Below are 22,001 nucleotides of genomic sequence, written 5' to 3'. Positions count from 1 at the left end.
GGTGACATACTCCACAGACAAGAGGAGGTCAAAGGCCAAGATGCCTGTTTAATTATGTCCAGACGATAGCACGGCTGCCTTGCAGCCCCTCACCTCCTCCCCCTGCCCCTCCCCTCCCCCACCGTGGCATTCAATTCTTATCTGGCATTTTGTCAGTGATTTAGTGCTGCTTGGTTTGAATAGAAAACCTGGCGTGTGGTTAACGTACTGGTGGAGCTGTGACCTATAAAAGATGTTGAAGGACCATTGACTCCCTGTCTGCCAACAGCGCTGCATCCATCCTCAACCATGGAAGATATCTACAAAGCAGCGGTGAGTACACATGAGCGAAAGCACATTTTTCACAATTTATAGCTCAAGCTTTTCAATTGTTCGAGGTTGTGAAACATGCAAATCAGATGCAGGGACCCTGTGGAAAACATGCACACGTGTTTTTTAAGGCAGAATTTAGAATTATTTGTAGACCTGCTATGCAGTGGTCTCCATGTATATAGAGACAAAGTACAAAGGTACAGTATAATAATAATTGCGAGACAATAAAATACGTCTTTAAAGGTTATATTTAAACTTACAGCAGCTAACGAATGCCAACTTTTTCAAATTCATTGAGAACATTTCCCTTTAACTTAACATGTTTATGAAAAGATATTTTGAAATAATTATCGATTTCTTTTTAGAAAAAGCAGTTAAACCTACGACCTCTTCATTTCTTTTCTACAAGTCATAGTTAAAGGGCGAGACCTGATTCAGTAATCATCTCCACACTACTATAACTAATCTTATCTTTAATAACTTCAGTGCAAACTCAGTCTCTAAACCTTCGAAATTGTCAAATGAGCAAATTTTTAAAATAAAGTTAGCTTCCTTTGATCGAACAAATGCAATCGACAAGGAGCTGAAGGGTGTCTTGGGTTTAAAGATACATGTGTTAAAACGGAGAGTTGGTCATGAAATCTCTTAATGACTCCAGAATTCAGATATTTGCCTTTTTTAAAAATTGTCCCACTTTACAGCTGTCTCCCAAGACTGTAAAACAACCTACAGATGGATCTACCATCGGTGTGAGCACGCTAGCCAACAATGATTCCTGGATTTAAACGTGTTGATATTGGCTTGCTCTATCATTTGTTAAAGTTGATTTACCCCAGTGTCAGAGGGATTAGCAGGGTAAATGTGTTGGGTTACGGGAATAGGTCCTGGGTGGGATTGTGGTCAGTGCAGACTAGATGGACCGAATGGCCTCCTTCTGCATTGTAGGGATAGTATGGACTTGCAGCATCATGGCTCAAGTTTGAAGAAACGTGACAAAAGGCCAGGATTCAAAATGTTGGTCCTGGCTATAAAAATGGATTGCGTGTAATTTGTAATTTACAACTTTACAGTATAAGTAATAGAAACCTATTGTTAATTGTTTTTAACACAGCTTTGCTTGTAATCTTTGTACTCAGTCTTCGAGGAATGCGGTGCAGTATTGTTCCTCGGAGTTAATTCTGGGCACTGTGGAGGTTGTTATCTTGGCGATAAGCTCCCACCAATCATGCGGGACTCAGATGAAGATTTCAAGGATATGTGTCTATGTCAATCAAAAACCTGGAACAAAAAAAGCAAACCATCCGCAGTATTTGTCTTAGCTCTGCTAGACAGTTGTCTTGTCGTTTACATTGTTAAAAATAACAAGGAGTCATGTTACCAAGGCCACAGGGAACCCGACTATAAAAGAGCTTTTTGTACGGGCACCTATTCATGTCCAAACCATCCTGACTTAGATGTGAGACCATAACAATGGCAACAGCTGCCCCCTCTTTACAACAGCTGTTTCAATAAGATCCCTCAAAAATGATGGAAATGTTTAGGGAGAATTCTGAAAGTGAAGTTGGCTTTCTGGTAGGACTATCCATCAGTTAACACATATCACCACTTCCCCAAAGGCGGCAACGAGATACAATAGTTGATCCAAGTTCAGTTAAGTTGGATTTCACAATTCACTAACCGCAGGTGAAGTCAGTCCAGAGGTTCCTGCATTCTGGAACACACTTTCTTTCCAGCTAACAGGCCACTTCTGCAATTTGCTGTAACGGTTTTATTGCTTCATTTTTCATGATTTGTGTGCCCGCTGAACTACCATCTAACAGTGAATGGACACTAAACTAAAAGCAAAATACTGCAGGGGCTGGAAATCTGAAATAAAAACAGAAAATGCTGGAGAATCTCAGCAAGTCTGGCAACACATTTCCCCATAGATGCTGCCAGACCTGCTGAGTTTTCCAGCATAGAACCATAGAAACCCTACAGTGCAGAAAGGGGCCATTTGGCTCATCGAGTCTGCACCAACCACAATCCCACCCAGGCCCTACCCCCACATGCCTACATATTTACCCGCTAATCCCTCTAATCCACGCATCTCAGGACACTAAGGGGCAACTTTAGCATGGCCAATCAACCTAACCCACACGTCTTTGGACTGTGAGAGGAAACCGGAGCACCCAGAGGAAACTCACGCAGACACGAGGAGAATGTGCAAACTCCTCACAGACAGTGACCCAAGCCGGGAATTGAACCCAGGTCCCTGGAGCTGTGAAGCAGCAGTGCTAACCACTGTGCTACCGTGCCGCAGTTTCCGTGTTAATTTTATAGTGAATAAACACACTACGTAGGCACTGCTAAAATACAGCTTGGATTCTTTGACACCTCAGGACCAATTGGAATAATTGTAGTAAGAGTAAAGTTTCTGCTCACATCAGATGGTTCAGAAGCTATGTAACAGTTGGGACCATACAATAACAGCCACAATGTACATTTGTTGCTGAGTTAACCCAAGACTTAAATATGAGATGGGAATCAGACCAGGAGAAAGCAAGGGGCAGATTCAGAGAGTCAGAGAGAGGGTGGTACAGTGGTTAGCACTGTTGCCTCACAGTGCTAGGAATCCGGGTTCGATTGCGACCTCTGGTAACTGTCTGTGTGGAGTTTGCACATTCTCCCTGTGTCTGTGCGGGTTTCCTCCAGGTGCTTTAGTTTCCTCCCACAGTCCAAAGATGTGCAGGTTAGATTGATTGGCCATGCTACATTGCCCCTTGGTGTCAGGGGGATTAGCAAGATGCAGGATGGTGATGGCTAACACTAGGGGACATAGCTTTAAATTGAGGGGTGATAGATATAGGACAGATGTTAGAGGTAGGTTCTTTACTCAGAGAGTAGTAAGGGCGTGGAATGCCCTGCCTGCAGCAGCAGTAGACTTGTCAACATTAAGAGCATTCAAATGGTTATTGGATAAACATATGGATGATATTGGAATAGTGTAGGTTCGATGGGCTTTAGATTGGTTTCACAGGTCGGCGCAACATCGAGAGCCGAAGGGCCTGTACTGCGCTGTAATGTTCTATGTTCTAAATATGTGGGGTTACGGGGGTTAGGACCTGGGTGGGATTCTTGTTGGTGCAGTCTCAATGGGCAGAATGGTCTTCTTCTGCACTGTAGGGATTCTATGATTCTATGGAAAAGTATAAAGAAAAAGCCGGGACAATTCACAAAATGACTGAAAGAAACTCAAAAATTCGAGCCAGAGTGATGGAAAAAGAAACAATAAAGAACCAGAAAAGAATAAGCGAAGTTAGGTGATTTTCTAACTTCATATTTTCAGCTGCATATTTTGCCCAATGTATGAGAACTCTAAACACATGATGTCCCAACTGTTGGATATATTGGATAGAAAATCATAGTTAGCACTTGCTTGAATTTCTGATATGTTTCTGGCAGCTGATATTTAACACCAGATGCAAGTCTAAATTTTACCCCTGGTGTGACAGAGAGAGAGAGGGTGAGGGTGTGTGTGTGTGTGCTGGGGTGGAGAAGTGAATGGGATGTAAGAGAAGAGATTTTAAAAAACAGCTGATCTTATCAAGCCCACACTCTATTAACTTCTGGTGCACTCTGTAGTAGTCATTACTATCTGAACTCTATCAGAATAAGAAGTAAACTCAGATTGAACTATTTCTCAGTGCAAATCTTTCATGTTTGGGTTGGTCTGTCTCTTTAAATGAACATGTCACATTCCATTCACAAAAACTTGCCCTGTGCATACAAGTAATGTCAATATGTGCAAAATGGTGTTAATTTCCTTCCAAAAAGGCATGATGAGTATTTATGATTGGAGCCAGAATAACAATTAAAGTAAAATAAAAGCTTGTAAATATGTTCCTATTCAATACACTATATAGTGATGTACAGAGGGAAGGTGGCTGGTTGTTCTTGGAGGAAGTGGGGACTAATTCCCAAGTGTCACTTAAGAGATGGGGAGGTGGCTGGTAGGGAGAGACAATAGATGGGGAAAAAGCAATCATGAATAGGGAAAGCAAGGCATTGCAAACTTTTGTAAAGAGTTACAACTGCACCATGTGGACCCCACTTTTCCTGCCATTTTGCAATGTGTTGGAATTTTACACAGGAATATGAAATGCTGTCATGTACAGCACAGTGCAATCTAGTTAACAACAGGAACATTTTCCCTTGTGGTATGCATAGAAAGGATGCACCCAGTCTCTGGTGGTCGAACAATAAATACAAATTTATTTCCTTTCTTTATTCATCCATGAGGTGTGGCCATCATGGGTAAGGCATGCAGTTATTGTCCATCCGTAATTGCCCTTGAGAGGATGGTGGTGAATACCCTTCCAGAAGCACTGCAACCCATGCACTGATACCACCACCCCATAGAACTGTGAGGGAGAGAGTTCCAGGATTTTGACCCAGGGATGATGAAAGAATGGCAATACAATTTCAAGTCAGGATGGTGTACAACTTGGAGCGAAACTTGGAGGAATTGCATAACTTAGCACCAGAAGGAGGAGAATGTTTCTGTGCTCCCATCAGCTTGGGGAAGAGGTTGCAAAATTAAGATCATGGCTTCAGCATCATGAATACCCAAGCTGCAGGAATATGTATTAGTGAACAGATTTCCAGCAAAAGCACTTGACACCACACTCTCAGGCCAAACCTTGAATTTACCGACATTACAAAGTAACCTCATTTCAAAAGGACTTCATTGGCGACAAAGTGCTTTGAGACAATTTGAGACTGTTAAAAGTGCTAAATAAGTGCAAAATTTTATTCTTTCATCCTGAATTTCATTACCAAATTCCGGAAACGCTGCTGCTGTCTCTAGGTGCTATTTCCATCCCTGATTGTTCCAGCACGTTTCTGGTGTGAGGTCACCACCATATTGTCTTGCTGCTGTTTTTCCAGTGCTGGTTCTCTCCTTACCATGCTGTTAACAGTCTGTCTGTCTCCACCTGTAAAAACAAGTGATCAGCACCTAAAACAAGCTCAAAATGTCAGAGTCAAGAAAATAAGTAGCTGGTGAGAAATAATTGCTAATATTAACTCTTTCATAAATTTCTGCGCTAACTGCCAGGCATGAATTGTTTCTTTTCCAAACAATTTAAACTTGAAATCCACTACAGAAAAGCCACCTCCTTGCGTACACACTATTGTTTCTGTTTTGCTTGTTCACTAGATGGCACTGTGCTGCACATGAGAGCATTTCATATCCCTGTGTAAAATCCCAGCACGTTACAAAATGGCAAGAAAAGAGAAATCCACATAGTGCAAAGAACAAAGAAAATTACAGCACAGGAACAGGCCCTTCGGCCCTCCAAGCCTGCACCAACCATGCTGCCCATCTGAACTAAAACCCCCAACCCTTCCAGGGACCATATCCCTCAATTTCCATCCTATTCATGTATTTGTCCATGAAAACTCACTATCGTATCTGCTTCCACTACCTCCCCCGACAGCGAGTTTCAGGCACCCACCACCCTCGGCGTAAAAAAACTTGCCCCGTACATTTCCTTTAAACCTTGCCCCTCGCACTTTAAACCTGTGCCCCCTAGTAATTGACTCTTCCACCCTGGGAAAAAGCTTCTGACTATCCACTCTGTCCATGCCCCTCATAATCTTGTAGACTTCTATCAGATCGTCCCTCAACCTCCGTCGTTCCAGTGTGAACAAACCAAGTTTCTCCAACCTCTCCTCATTGCTAATACCCTTCATACCAGGCGACATCCTGGTAAATCTTTTCTGTACCCTCTCCAAAGTTTCCACATCCTTCTGGTAGTGTGGCAACCAGAATTGAACACCATATTCCAAGTGCGGCCTAACTAAGGTTCTATAAAGCTGCAACATGACTTGCCAATTTTTAAACTCAATGCCCCAGTTGATGAAGATGTGGAGATGCCGGCGTTGGACTGGGGTAAACACAGTAAGAAGTTTAACAACACCAGGTTAAAGTCCAACAGGTTTATTTGGTAGCAAAAGCCACACAAGCTTTCGGAGCTCCAAGCCCCTTCTTCAGGTGAGTGGGAATTCTGTTCACAAACAGGGCACTCACGTTGTCTGTATCTTAAAGACTTGATTAGCTGTAAGTATTTGCATTCCAACCATTATTCATGTAAATTGAGTCTGTGTCTTTATATGCCCTGTTTGTGAACAGAATTCCCACTCACCTGAAGAAGGGGCTTGGAGCTCCGAAAGCTTGTGTGGCTTTTGCTACCAAATAAACCTGTTGGACTTTAACCTGGTGTTGTTAAACTTCTTACCCAGTTGATGAAGGCAAGCATGCCATATGCCTTCTTGATTACCTTCTCCACTTGACTTGTGTGTAACTCTACGAAAGTTTGATTTGCCTGGCTTGAAGATTCTTTGATATTTATTGATCTTTCCTAAATTAGATAGAATAATGTACAGAAAATAAAATGTTTTAGAAGCCCTCTTTCTTTATTACCAATTAAATTGAGCACATTGAGCATAAAAGAGGATTGATTGTATATATTCTCCTTTTAGACCTGTCTGCAGTCTTTGACATGGTGGTCAGGGCTGGCCAGGAGACGTCTGGAAGGCCAGCGATCGGGGGGTGGGGGGATCAAAGGGGCAGCATTGCAGGGTCGCGGGGGTGGCCAGCGATCGAGCTGGCCAGGGATTGGGAGGCCGGCAGTGAGGGCTACTGCGCATGTGCCGATCTCGATGCTGACAGATCGGCGCATGCACAATGGCCCGCTCAGCGCTAAGCTGCCAGCCTCTTCAGCAGGAATGGGTCCCGCCCACAGATTTTCAGCGTGATTCATGCTGGGGCACTCTGTGATGCATAGACTATGGGAGATTCATTATGAAAGTCCCGCTGAAAAAAGCAGCGGGATTTACTCCAGTTTTTACGTGAATTTACCGCTGAGAAATTGTTTGGGCTAATTCCACCCCAGATGTAATGGAGCAGGAAGAGAAATGCTTGGATAGATAAGAGTGGAACCAGGCAAATGCAGTTCCACCCGCCTGGACGATGATGGTGAAGCGTTGGAAGAGGATGATGTGGCTAACCATGTCAAAGACTGCAGACAGGTCTAAAAGGAGAACATATACAATGAATCCTCCTGTGGAAGGAAATCCACATAGACACGAGGAGAATGTGCAAACTCTTCACAGACAGTGACCCAAGCCAGGAATCGAACCCAGGTCCCTGGTGCTGTGAGGCAGGAGTGCTAATCACTGTGTTACCATGCCATCCCTAAGATACAATTTTGTGGTGGGGGGCAGAAGCTGATGTGTTTGATTAGTTTGTGTCAATCCCTCATTACTGTGCTATTTATCATATTCCTTATTGGAATATTGGACAATATTCCAAAGACAAAAATCTTTTGCAAGAACTGTTACCAGGATTTTACACCAATAATTAATACAAAGGCCAGGATTACATCACATCACAATTATGTTTAACCTTATAAAGCTTCTTCAGCCTCTTATACAAAACCTAACATAAATGCACAAGCACTACATTACAAGTATGTTCATATTACTTACAGTATAATCTTCTCTTCAGAATAATAGTGCTTGAGCATAATTTTCAGACCTGATACCACATTTTCCTCTTAACTCAAACTTGTGGATGTACCTGGGACCTAAAAGAGCCCAACTGCTCTATGAAGGCCACTGAGGAAGAGAGTTTCCTGTATACTCAACTTACAAAGAGAAAAGCAAATAGTATATTGTGAAAACCTGCATTGCCAAGAAGTGATCATTTAGCACATCTGCATATGCAACAACTTGCATTTATACAATGTCTTTAACAGAGTAAAGTGTCACTTCACAGAAGTGTTATCAAACATAATTTGACACTGAATCACATAAGGGGGTATTGAGACAGCTTGGTCTAAGGCGTAAGTATTAAGTAATGTCTTAAAGAAAGAGAGTGAGGAATATAGAGGCGAAAGAGAAGGGAATTCCGGAGCTTAGGCTCTAGGGAACTGAAGGCTTGGCCACCACTGGTAGGGACATTTTAATCTGGGAAGTTCTATAAGACGGAATTGGAGCAATGGAGAGATCTTAGAGGGTTGTGGGGCTGGAGGAAATTCCAGAAATAGGGAGTTGTAGGAACATGGAGAGATTTGAAAACACGGATGAGAATTTTAATTGAGTCATTGTTGGACCAGAAACCATTGTTGGCAAACAGCGGGGTGTTGGGTGAATGACTTGGTGTGAGTTAAGATACGGTGGCAGAGTTTTTGATGAATTCATGTCGGGTATTCAACAATTAGTCACAATTGTCTCTCAGTGAGCATCTATGATATTCTTCATACACGGTTCTTAGAGTTAACCCTTTGTGTACAGCCATCTATTGAATCTTTCTCACACAACCTGTAGCCTTCAATTTTTAAGTTCACTTTTAAGTAGCATCCTGTGCCTCATGTTTGCAGAACTCAATCATTATGTTTTTGTTACACAGGTTGAGCAGCTGACTGAGGAGCAGAAGAGTGGTGAGGAGTCATTAAACACAATGAGAAAATTGAAAGCATTGCTTAAAATATGTTATATCTCCTAGCACTGAAATGCTCCTTGTTTCTTTCAGAGTTCAGGGCAGCTTTTGACATTTTCGTACAGGATGCTGAAGATGGATGCATCAGCACCAAGGAGCTAGGCAAAGTGATGCGCATGTTGGGTCAGAACCCAACACCTGAAGAATTGCAGGAGATGATTGATGAAGTGGATGAAGATGGTACAGATACAAATGACATTATAAACTCTCCTGACATGATTTATCATCGTTATAAAAATGAGCTACTGTGAATGTTGATAGAATCATAGAATCCCTACAGTGCCCATCGAGTCTGCACTGACCATAATCCTATCCAGGCCCCATCCCTGTAAACCCATTTATTTACCTTGCTAGTCTCTCTGAGACAAAGGGGCAATTTTGCATGGCCAATCAACATAACCCACACATCTTTGGACGGTGGGAAGAAACCAGAGCACCCGGAGGAAACCCACGCAGACACAGGGAGAACGTGCAAATTCCACACAGAGAGTGACCCGAGGCTGGAATTGAACCCGGGTCCCTGGCGCTGTGAGGCAGCAGTGTTAACCTCTGTGCCACCCCATGTGCTATCGTGCCACTCCATGTTATGCGACCATCAGTAGATCTTAAGTACTAGGTTATGCTCAAATCCCATGATCCAATACATGACCATCATTCTTTTTATAACACCTTTAAATACTACAGGCTCAATTATATTCTTTAATGATTATACTGGCACTTATTTTCCTTTCGGACTTATAATGCACTAATGTCCGATGGCACTGAATGATGTCACGCAGATTGAAAACTTATCTTACAAAGTTTCTCATCTCAGCCTTGTCACCACGAGGACTTACTCGGTATAGTTGGAAAATCAAATGGGAAACAATGCCTCAAATGCTCTCAAAAAATATTAAAGCTCATTCAGAGCTGCTGCGTGCCAATTTGGAACCAAGTCACCTGCCCACATTTCCATCAGATTTGGTGAATGACCTGGGGGGAATTAGGAAATAAGAATAATGGGGAAAATGTGGATTGCATCTCCTTTCATCCCATTATGAAAGCCTTATTAAAGTTTATTTATTAGTGTCACCAGTAGGCTTATATTAACACTGCAATGAAGTTACTGTGAAAACCCCCTAGTCGCCACAATCCAGCGCCTGTTCGGGTACACTGGGGGAGAATTTAGCATGGCCAATGCACCTAACCAGCGTGTCTTTGCGTGGGTTTCCTTCGGGTGCTTCGGTTTCCTCTCACAGTCCGGAAGAAGTGCTGGTTAGGTACATTGACCATGTTAAATTCTTCCCCAGTGCACCCGAACAGGTGCCGGAATGTGGCGTCTAGGGGAATTTCACAGTAACTTCATTGCAGTGTTAATGTAAGCCTTACTTGTGATTAATAAATAAACTTTTAACTTTACTTTTTCGGACTGTGGGAGGAAACCGGAGCACCCGGAGGAAACACACTCAGGCACGGGGAGAACGTGCAGACTCCACACAGACAGTGACCCGGTCCCTGGCGCTGTGAGGCAGCAGTGCTAACCACTGCACCGCCCACACATTTCCTGGAATTTTCCATTGTAAAATGGCTGTCTGAGATCACATACATCTGAGATAAAAAGCTGTGCCAGGGAAGATATACACCACGGAGGAACCATATGCAGCTGTCAAAAACTATTTCCTAGTCCTTCATTTCAAAAGGGAGATATGTCCACAGTATGCTGAATTTTGAATGTGTTTCATTTTGTAAAAAACATGCTTGGCACAAGGTTTGTAGCATCAGCATGTTTTGCCTCAACACAATCTCAATATATGAAACACTGGAGATAAAGGATGTGTGGATATGGTAACATGCATGAACAGATTGGATAAATCACAAGCTCTACACATAAGCCATTGTTGCATCATCAGTAGAAGGAAAATCTTGTGGCACAAGTTTTAACTTTATAGCAGTCAACTGAACTTCTCAAAATGGTTTAAGACTAATCTTTCTACAATTTTAATTTTGTCATGGTCAAATCAGTAAGAATTGTTGAGAAGTTGGGCCTTTATGAATAACCCCAGCCAATACGGGAATTGAACCCATGCTGTTGGCGTCATTCTGCATCACAAACCAGCCATCCAGCCAACTAAGTTAAACCGACCCATAACCACATACAAACAAACTCAGAACAGATACAGGTCTATTCCCACCCGACTCCTGGTCTGACACTGCAGGTTCCACCCATCCGGACCCATGCCCTAACACTCGACAGGGTAAGGTTCAGGCCTTCCATTCCGATTCATGCGACCCACAAATGATCATCCCCCAAAGGGACCAAGCAATCACAGTTAGAAAATGAAAATCTGCAGCATTTGAAAGAAGAAAAGGACAGGAAACATGGACATATTTTAACTCATTCCAAATTTTAATAGGGCCAAAGCTTCCAGGGCCATCATGACTAAATTAGTCAAGTTCTGTTTTTTGACATTGGATTGCAAGATCTGTGTTAGTGTTATGGGGATTACATTCAATAATTCCAATCATTTTTCAGCGAATATCATGAGAGCTGTAACCTTGAAAATTATCAGTGATGATTGAATGTTACACTGTGATATTTTCCATTGTTTAATAGATTGGTCTCTTATTTTCAGTTATATAGATCTTCAAGGCAAGAGATCAAAAAGCAGAAGTATGAAATTCACTCACTAATGCACTTACCCCACACTTTTAAAATAAATATTGGCTACCTATTCCCAGATTTCTGCCTCCAATAGCATTCTTCTTCCCTCATCCCCCAAAGACCGTGAATTTTGCTGCACAAAATTTCTGCAGGTGTCTGCATCCTCTTGACATTTTGCCCAAATAAGCCTAAACTGATGGTCAGCGATCTATTTGACAACAGAATATCACAGGTACACCCCATCCCATTGTGGTATGGTGCATGCAGAAATGCATTGATAGCCAGAGTAATTCAATAATAGGTGGAGCATCTCAACATGACTATAACCTAAAGACGCGATTTAACATTTTAGACCTTTGTAGTCTACCATTCCTTCAAATAATATATTTTACAGTTAAAAACTATTACAATTTCATAGTATGTCTTATTGAGGAAGCTACTTAACCAAATCATTACTTCAATTAGCTTTCATATGCAATGTACTGTTGGAAATTTATTTTTGCACAGTAACCATTCTGTACTGGAATATATTCAGCATATCGCCAATAATTTCTACAGGGAAACCCAAAAGCAATATCTGGATCCTGAAAATTACATATTAAACATAAAATAACAACATAATTGTTATATGCTATGGTGTCTTGGTTCATAACGGCCCATTACACTTCACTTTCCTGTTACTGTCTGTGGTTGCTACAGAGTGAAAACTGGAAGTATTGGGGAGTTCTCTATTTTATCAGAAACTTCACTCTGTTGAATTTTAAAAGGTGCATCTACTTTTATAATTAAGTGTGTACAAGGTGATAAAAACAATGGAGAAATACATTAGTAAAGTGCATTAGGTTGGAAAATAACAGTGGTACTATATTTAATTACACACTCCACTTTTCCAGTGATGAGCATATGATAGCATATGATTTTTGTGAATTTGTATCATTTCTTTAATATTTGATCAATGTAAATGTTATCCAATCCCAATTTTCACCAGGCAGTGGAACTGTTGACTTTGATGAGTTCTTGGTCATGATGGTGAGATGTATGAAAGATGATAGCAAAGGAAAATCGGAAGAAGAGCTGGCAGAATTGTTCCGCATGTTTGATAAGTAAGTGTATATTGTTTAAAATGCACTTATAACTTACATATGCATTCCTATACATCTACATACAATAACCCAACTAATATACAGTTATCAACCTTGTCACCAGATTCATTTGCATCAACTTATATGTCAGCAGAAAGTAAATTGGTGGATCTTAGTGTTCTGAATTTTAAACAACAGACAGGCCCTTTTTTGCAATAGAAATAGCAGTGAATTTAACATAGCTCATTGGTTATTAACATGTAAATAAGACAAGAACTTCAGGTAACAGCACATGGGCAGTTAAATGTATAAATCAAAAGTTGAAGATGAACTACTCCTCTAGAAACTGCACATGATTAGAACATCACTGAGAGATTCACCATTCCAATAGGTGAAACGGCATGAATTTTCTGTACTTATCCACACTATACTTGCTTTAAACGTACCCCTTGTCCATTCCAGTGTAACTAAATTTTGAACTGGGTAGCAAGTCTGAATTACTTCCAACCAATTTCTCTGGCACTGAAAATTACATTTTATAAGTGTATACTTTCATTCCTTCAGATTTTAATTAGTGATGGAATTTGTAAAAAATAATTATTTTTAACTTTTTCTTCGTTGTTTTAACTCCCCCTTTCTCAATAGAATGTTGATTTGCCCCTTTACTTTGTTTTCTATATCTGATTTGATGTTGAATTAGATAGTCTAACTGATAATTCATCGTCTGACACTCTCCTCTTCATTAGTGATTTTTCAATCTGATTAGTTAAGAAGTTGCATAGTTGCTTCTCCTGTTCACACAGGCTCCAGATACTCTGGAGAGACCCTCAACAGGGGGTAAATGGAATACCCAGCGTGAAAGCCCATTTAAAACCTGGGCAAGTGCAAGTTTAATGAATGGTTGGTGCCAAAATATTAAAACCTATCTGTTAGAAAGAAGGAATCAGCAATGGGGAATGCTCCAAATGCTGGAATATTCAATCTGGAATGTGATATAAAATGTTAGACATGAATGGACCATAAATTCAACCAGTAATTGTGAGGAAGTACATTCTGCATGAACCCATTGCTAAAAGATGTCTTCAGAGTCTTGCCAAATAGCGATTGGTGAAATCTTCTCATCAATTCCAAGAATAAATATGGAATAATGCTTTAACAACATTTCTGTATTTACTTCTAAAGTGTTACTATTGCCAGCAGTCTAATTTGCTGTGAGTTAAATGAGGCAATCCAGAAAACCATCATGAGAAGATTTTTCTCCAAGCCACAGGAGACAGCAATGTCATTGTAATTATGTAAATAATGATTGCCAATGGTGGAGACCACCATTTCCTTTCTTGCCCCCTGGCATGCTGAGTTTCCAATTTGCAGTATAGGCTCACAATATGTTTTCCACATTATATTTGATTCATAAAACCACAGAATGATACAGCACAGAAGGTCATTCAGCCCCTTATGTTTGTGCCAGCTCTTTGAAAGAACTGTTTAATTAGTTCCAGTCTCTTGCCCTTTCCCCATAGCCTAGCAAATTTCCCATTTCAGATATTTATTCAATTTTGTTTTGAAAGTTATTACTAAATCTGCATCGACCATTCTTTCAGTTAATGCATTCTTGATCATAACTTACTGCATAAAAAATCATCCCTTTGCTAATTGCCTTAAATCTGTGTCCCTTAATTACTGACCTTTCTGCCACTGCATTTTATCCTTATTTTACTCCATTGAAGCCCTTCATGATTTTGAATAAGCCTATTAAATCTATTAAACATATTTGTAACAAATTCAACATTAATCCACAACATCCTCCATGGAGGCAATAAATATGATGACCTGGATATTGTCATTGTGTCTATTTCACAGCTTGATGAGTAAAATAAGTATGTGATTAATACTCAGCTCAGGAATTTAATCAAAGGAAATGGAATTTAAATATTCTATCCCTTTATAAAATGTTGGAAGTGACAAAAGGATATGCAATGAAAGAGGCTCAAATTGATTTCGTAGAAGTTTTAATTTCCTTATTGATGGTGAAGGCTAACATTGCAGACTATAATTATTTTACTGATTTGAGAAGTAACAGTGCTGGAAAACTTGGCAGGATTAATATAAAATTATATGGTGGAACAAGTTTCATTAAATTTGGAAATCTTATTTCCAAAGCACGATGCTTTATCAATCCATCAGTGTCACCATTTTAACTTATACTCCCTGTTGTGTTAACAGAAATGCTGACGGTTATATTGACCTCAATGAATTAAGAACAATGCTGGAAGAAACAGGTGAATGTATCACCGATGATGACATTGAAGAGCTTATGCGAGATGGTGACAGAAATAGTGATGGGAAGATCGATTATGATGGTAAGTTACATAATCACTGAATATGCTTTGTAGCCGGAGTCTTTTGTTGATTTAGCAATTCTTAAACAAATTCCCCAAGTCATTGGGAAGACAGTAGTTTTCAAAAATATTACTTCTGAGCATTTCAAAGTGGCAGCATAATCCATTTCTCTGGTTCTCATTTGTCTTCCCTCACAGCATCCTGAGACACTCATGGCTCTGATTTTCTAGCAAATGCAAACAATGGTTAAATTAGAATACATTAAGGAGCAGTACTGAACCTCAGCCTTGCATGATATTTAATTAGACCCTATGATATTTATGCTGTCTTATTTCTCTCTAGTGTAGGCACATGCAATGCAATGATGTCCTCATTTTAGACCGTTTTCTCTTTGTTTTTCATGTAATCCCAAAACCAATGCCCTGTTAAAATACAATCCTCCTCACTTCTCTTGTCTACTTATTATTCTCCCATTAATCTCTTCCACATTATCACCCTGTCCCATCTATGTCCAATCTATTGACCCTTTCTTTCTTTCTGTCTCCTTCTCATGCTAATCTTCAATCATCCCACTATTCTGTTTATTTCTTAATCAATTTCTAAATTTAGTTCCATAGGCTCCATCTTTCGTTTCTCACTCTGCCTGTAACAACATCCCTCCTGCTTCTCCGTCACTCTCGACTCAACCCCCTTTTGTACAAATTTGAAATACAGTCATCTCTCATCAACATTATAACTGATTAATAAGTCAATTGCACTTCTTTCTTTGACCTTCACATTGGACTAACTACCTGATATATGCTGTCATATTATAGATGTGGATTGTGATTGGTTCTGTAGGTTTTAGAATTGAGAATTACCAGACCCATTGCTTGAAATCAGCCCTTTAAGGAAGGAAATCTGCCATCCTTACCTGGTCTGGTCTACATGTGACTCCAGAGCCACAGCAATGTAATTGATTCTCAACTGCCCTCCCAGGGCAATAAATGCTAGCCAACCAGTGACACCCATGTCCCATGAATGAATAAAATTACTGTGCCTACAGTGGTCTATCACAATCTTGATACCCCTCCACAGTGTTCAAGCCAGTGCACACCATGCCTTTATCAAAGCCATCTTGGATTAAAAGTATTGACAAGTTAGCCTGGCACATAATATTGGATTTCATTGTTTAGAACATTTAGGTAGCTTGCATGTTGCAAACTGTCCTGCAGAGGTCCATCCAGAAAAATAAAGCCAAATGTTAATTGTGTAACCGATAACTTTGGATGACAGCTGCTGGAAAGTGTTACCTAGACAGCAGGTATGAGAGGACACTCTTATAGCCAACATTCATCAACTATCACAATTGGATTAAAAGGAGGCAAGATCCACATCTCCTAGAACTACTGCTGATGGGTACTGTGTGTCCATGCTGTGGTTCAAGAGATGATAGCAATGCACCCACACATTTTTTGGTAAGTTTTACTGCTCACCATGACGCTCATAAGGAGTGTCTTATACACGCTGCCACCTTGGAAGGCCATGATGTGGAAATGTCAGCATTGGACTGGGGTGGGCTCAGTAAGAAGTCTCACAACACCAGATTAAAGTCCAACAGGTTTATTTGGAATCAAGAGCTTTTGGAGCACTGCTCCTTCATCAGGTGACTCACTTGATGAAGGAGCAGCATTCCAAAAGCTCGTGATTCTAAATAAACCTGTTGGACTTTAACCTGGTGTTGTGAGACTTCTTACCTTGCAAGGGGGCCAAGCACATACTTCTCAGGTGTCCAGTGACCTACCAGTGACTGCTCTTCTCGGAAGGTGAGTGGCAAAGGGCTGTTGGAAACAGTAAGTAGAGTTCTCATTGTGGATAAGCTGGCACTAACATTACAGACGTAGCAACAGAAGGTTGCAGCCAAATCAGCTGTCTCTGACAGGTACATAAATCTGAGTCTCAAGCTCAGCAAAACAACAGCACTGAGTATACTGATGGGAGCAACAAGCCTGAGTTCAAATTTCTGGCATCCCAAATTGTTTTCAGTAATTAAGTGCACCATTAAAAGTTAAAGTTAAAAAGTTTATTTATTAGTCACAAGTAAGGCTTACATTAACACTGCAATGAAGTTACCGTGAAATTCCCCTAGTCGTCACAGCCCGGCGCCTGTTCGGGTCAATGCACCTAACCAGCACGTCTTTCAGACTGTGGGAGGAAACCAGAGCACCCAGAGGAAACCCACGCACACACGGGGAGAACGTGCAAACTCCACACAGACAGTGACCCAATCCAGGAATCGAACCCGGGTCCCTGGTGCTGTGAGGCAGCAGTGCTAACCACTGTGCCACCGTGCCGCCCTTAGGGGTGCTTTCCTCAACTGAAGTGTATTTTCAATATCTTGATGAAAACTCACATTTTAATGTTGTGTAATATTTATTATTTAATACAATTTACTTTAATACGTCATCTGTTCTGTTACAGAATTCCTGGAATTCATGAAAGGTGTTGAGTAAACGTTATGAGACTGATATCAGAGTCCAGTTACTTACTTTGTTGTGACCCTTCATTAGTCTGCTGCCAACTAGTACGAATAATCAAACTAGGAACAACTGATTGAAACTACTCTCAAGTCCAAGATTTCCTGTGTCATTCAAATACTTACGGATTTTTTCATGACTGTATACAATTGGATATTTACTGTAACCTTTTAAAATAAGGAAATTATGACAGCTGCTTAAGGTCAATAAAATTTTAACCAATGTTGCATTAGGTAAGAGCTCGATAAAGTAACTCTCCTCATAATAACTTCCGAGCTTACAGCACTGACTGATTCCTTTTCTGTAATTGCAGCATCTGAACATATGAACCAACAAGAATTCAATGAAATGATCATTCAAAAGCACTGCAGATTGGTTGTGTAAAGTGACTGGTTTAATCCACATAGATTTCTGGGCTTTCATTGGTCAAAGTTTTGGGGTAGAATTGATGAGGGAGGACAATGGTCTTTAGTTTTCTGATCTCACAGCCACAAAATCTTTAATATAGATTAAAATAAAACATATTACATATTCTATTTCAGCATAAGAGAGGAGCTTGTCATAGTACAGTGATGTCAATTCAGTTCCAACATTAAATAAAAGTGCAGAAAGGAATATTAGTAGGATCAATAAAACAGCCTCGGATTGCCCAACTTTCAGACTGCAAAGGAAATCATACAGGAAAACTTAAAACCCCATATTCTAAAACAGATCAAATGCTTCTCTAACAAGTGGGGTCACTTAGTACCCATGTATCCCAAAAAAAACCTCTCAGTAATAAATTTTATTCTACATCAATAAGGTAAAATCAAAACAAACTGTAAATTGCATCTGAATAAAAGTCTGTATATATTGCACAAACTGTACAATTTGTATCAGATAAAACAGCCATGTAATTGCTATCAACTAAATTCCAGAAAATTGATTGTTTTCCAGCTTTATGATGACAATTTTTACCCATCCTTTCATCTTTACTAAGGTTCTTTGATCTCCAGACACCATCAAGTTCCAATTATTTATGTAGGATTGCAACCCAGCCAAAGTTTGTGCCCAACATCTATAGCAGAAGTCACTGGACAGCAAACAGGAGTAAGAATCTTGGATTGATTTCCTCTTCACTAACCAGGATGTTGGGGCCACTTGTAGTATTCCTATTGCTTGTTTTTGAGATTAGTTAACCGACAGTCGAACCTGGACCTTTCTGACCTGTAAAGTTTAGCTATTCGATCGAGTTAAGGCACAAGCAAAGTCTGAAAAATAAATATTGTTGCAGAAGTAGGTGAGACAGATCAATCGCTAAATTACTCCAAACTAATTCTTAGATTCCTGAATTAGGGCTAATCATATCCTGGGGACTTTCTAGCATTTGGGATGCAAGTATTGGGGCAAATTAAATGATTCTGTCAAAAGTTACACCCCGCCCTCTGTCAAATGTCAGCACTGCTTGACGTTTCAAGCACTTCCCAGCACTCTACCCATGTTGTCTTCCTTTAGGACTATGTGGCTATCAGAATGTCAAATTAATGCTTCTTATCCTATTTGTTTTCATCTTAGCAACTTGTCCGCAATGTAAGAAAGCTTTGAATAGGAGGCGAGCTTCTTCAATGAATTGAAAATTGCTGAGACCAGGCAAAGAAAAGGGTGGCCATGAGCGCATCAGCATTAGTGTAGCAGCAGCAACAATATTTTGGGGCTAGGTCCAGGAATAGTCACAGTGATTATGAAGGAGAGGTCATGAACACAGGAATGAGAATCATGAGGCCTAGAGCAAATGTGAGTCTGCAGAATAATAGAGGTGATTGGGGCATAGTTGAATAGCCTTTTGATATGCCATCTATACTCACACAAGGAGTGACACATGGCTGAAGTAACACATGCAAGGAATCAGCAAAGTCAGAAGAGACAGCAGAAACAGAACTGGAGGTGGGGAGGTTAAGTTGGGGGAGGAAGCAAAGAATGGCAATTAGTCCTGGAAAAGTAAACATACAAGAGAGCAAACAATATTTGTGATACAATAATCTGGAAATCTATTTATACATTTTAAATGTAATTATTTTTGGAAATAAACCCATTGCATGCTTTTTTCATTGTTTTAAGGTGTTAATGACAAGTAAAACAAATTAGACCTTGTTTAAGTTTGAATAATAGAAGTAATAAATCTGTAAAAATCATTTTGTTTTAAACTTATGGAAATGTTTGCCGGAAAATAAAGATGTTTTAATTGGAAGAGATTAAGCTTCTTCACATATGTTTCGGCTGTACTTCGGAAAAATCTTATCCTGATATAGCTCATCAAGTAATTGAAGTGTGGTAAGCCATTGTTGGGGTATGCATATCAGCCTTTGTTAGGCAGGAAGGATAGGGTTCAACTGCACAGCTGTTGCGAGAGGGATATTGTTTTACTGCAGACTTACAACCATTCTCTTAATCTTTGGAGAGTTAAAAAGTTGAATGACTTATTTGCCAGTACCACAAGTAAACAATTGAATTGCTACGTTTTGTACAAAATAGAAACAGATAATAAGCAATACAGCTTGTATCCAATTTTATGCATTTATCTACTGCCATATTTTTCAACCAGGGTTCACCAGAACACAAGGGTTCTGCAAGCATCCCACAAGCAACCCAAAAGGGTACCGTGCAGTGTTCAGGTCATTTGAATTTTGTGCCAATTGTTCTTACATTTAATGAAAAATAATTAAAATAGTTGCATTTTCATTAGTTCAATCAATAGTATTTTACTTTGTTTTCATTTAACACTGGAAAAGGAGGAGGGAGAGAGGGTCGGGGCTTCCACAGAATTTTACAATATCTTAAACAAAAAAAAGATCGAAAACTACTGATCTACAGGTTCATTATCGGAACAAGTAAAAGCTACAATCTTCCACAAACTAACTTCTGAGCAATCACCCATTTACAGGACTATAAAATAGTTTCCTGTTGAGGGCTGAATGTTTGTAGGCCATTTGAAATAGATGTCATTGCACTGCATAATACGCAAGTTCAATCTAAGGAGGGTAATCATCTGGTCTTGGTCCAGTTCCGTTTATAGCTTCCAGCTTGCAAACTCCTTTTTGTTGGCAGCACATCGTCAGTGTACATCAAAATCACATTTCCCACACTCTTGAGGATTTTTTTTGGCAGACAAAGCATATGCAGAGGTCACATATTCTCACGTAATTTAATTTAAATGCTGGCACACAGAACAGGCCAGTTAGCCTAACTGGTCTGTGCCAGAGTTTATCCTCCTCACGAGCCTCCACTCACCTTATTTCCTCTAACACTATTAAAATATCCTTCTATTCTCCCTCATGAGCTTATCTAGTTTTCATTAAATACATAAATACAATTCATCTGCTCCCTAACTTCAGACTCCCTATAAACAGAAATATCTCTACATTTAACCTTCTAAAACTCATATCAGGTTACCTCTTAATCTTCTGTTTGCTAGAGTAAAGAGCACTTTCCCAAGTTGTATTATGACAGTTCTGGTATCAACTAAAATCATAGTTTTGAATTTTCTTCAGTCTAGTATAGTTTGAGAGACCAGAATTGTGCACCATATTCTAAGTATGGTCTAACCAAGGTACAAGTTTAAAATACAGTCCCTGCTTTTGATTTCTAATCCACTAACAATGAACCAGTGCTTTGCATTTGTAAGGCCTTGCTAACTTGCATGCTACATTTTATGATTCATGAATCTGTTCCCCTGGATCACTTTGTGCTTTTACCCCAATAGATTCTTATTGTACAAAACTTATATGGTCGCATCAAGTGCACCATGGATATTTAGCCATGTTGAAAGTGAGATGCCATTTACACATCTGTTCTAAAAATGCAACTTTGGAAGATCAATGGCTGGAACAATATGCAATTTGTCAAAACAAATATACTGTATGCTTTACGCAAATATAAACGTATGTAATGAACATCTTCCCAACATCTATCAGATTAAGTTTTAGTTATAAATGAATTTATCAGTTTTAATAAGAAACCCATGTCAGCAAACCAGGAACAAGCATATGAATATTGTTCTTTGTCAAGATCCAATGATACCCAAGCAGGCCCCAAGATCAAAAAATAACTTAACAGAGTGTAATTATGAATAGGAACTATTGCAAAGATCATTTATGATTATAACGTAGTAGAGCTAAATATGTGGCCTATTCATAATTTGTACGGATCCTAATTCATAATAAAGAAATTATTTCACTAATTATAATCCTAGGACAGAAAAGCTATTGAAGCTGCAAAGCAAAATGTTCAACATCTACTTTGTCTTCACCTCCAAGACAAAGAGCCTGAATTAGGTTACAATATTTAGCCTGTGCTGTGTCACAAGCAACTATTTCTGTACATAGGTTGCTATTACCTTTTATGGAAAAGTATGTCATCTATAAGCATGGAGGTCATCTTTGATAAGATGCCTTCCAAGGTGGCGCTGAAATTGAAAAGCACTTAGGAGCACAAAGGAGAAGTAACCGAAACTCAACCTAACCAATTGTACAAAATAAAAACTTTAAAAGACAAGTAAATGTTTACCATATTGTTTATAGAATTTCTCA

At 39.8% G+C, this 22,001-nt stretch overlaps 1 protein-coding gene across 1 annotated transcript; it reads left to right on the top strand.

The window, feature by feature from the left end:
• The first annotated feature begins 288 nt into the window (after nucleotides 1-288).
• LOC144485035 (troponin C, slow skeletal and cardiac muscles) lies at nucleotides 289-19,666 on the top strand. Its single transcript, XM_078203343.1, has 6 exons — nucleotides 289-312; nucleotides 8,768-8,798; nucleotides 8,891-9,037; nucleotides 12,487-12,601; nucleotides 14,804-14,940; nucleotides 17,381-19,666. The coding sequence occupies exons 1-6, from the start codon at nucleotides 289-291 to the stop codon at nucleotides 17,410-17,412; spliced, it is 486 nt and encodes a 161-aa protein (XP_078059469.1). The 3' UTR covers nucleotides 17,413-19,666.
• Nucleotides 19,667-22,001: the final 2,335 nt, after the last annotated feature.

Source organism: Mustelus asterias, chromosome 3 (assembly GCF_964213995.1).
Source record: "Mustelus asterias chromosome 3, sMusAst1.hap1.1, whole genome shotgun sequence".
NCBI classification, from domain to species: Eukaryota; Metazoa; Chordata; class Chondrichthyes; order Carcharhiniformes; family Triakidae; genus Mustelus; species Mustelus asterias.
This window is presented reverse-complemented; position numbering and strand designations above follow the sequence as displayed.

Bases quoted from the DNA above. Each gene is read 5' to 3' on its own strand.
- LOC144485035 (XM_078203343.1), top strand. From the start codon at position 289: ATGGAAGATATCTACAAAGCAGCG. The intron at 12,602-14,803 runs GTAAGTGTATAT...TTGTGTTAACAG, and splicing joins TTGTTCCGCATGTTTGATAA to AAATGCTGACGGTTATATTG. The intron at 14,941-17,380 runs GTAAGTTACATA...GTTCTGTTACAG, and splicing joins TGGGAAGATCGATTATGATG to AATTCCTGGAATTCATGAAA.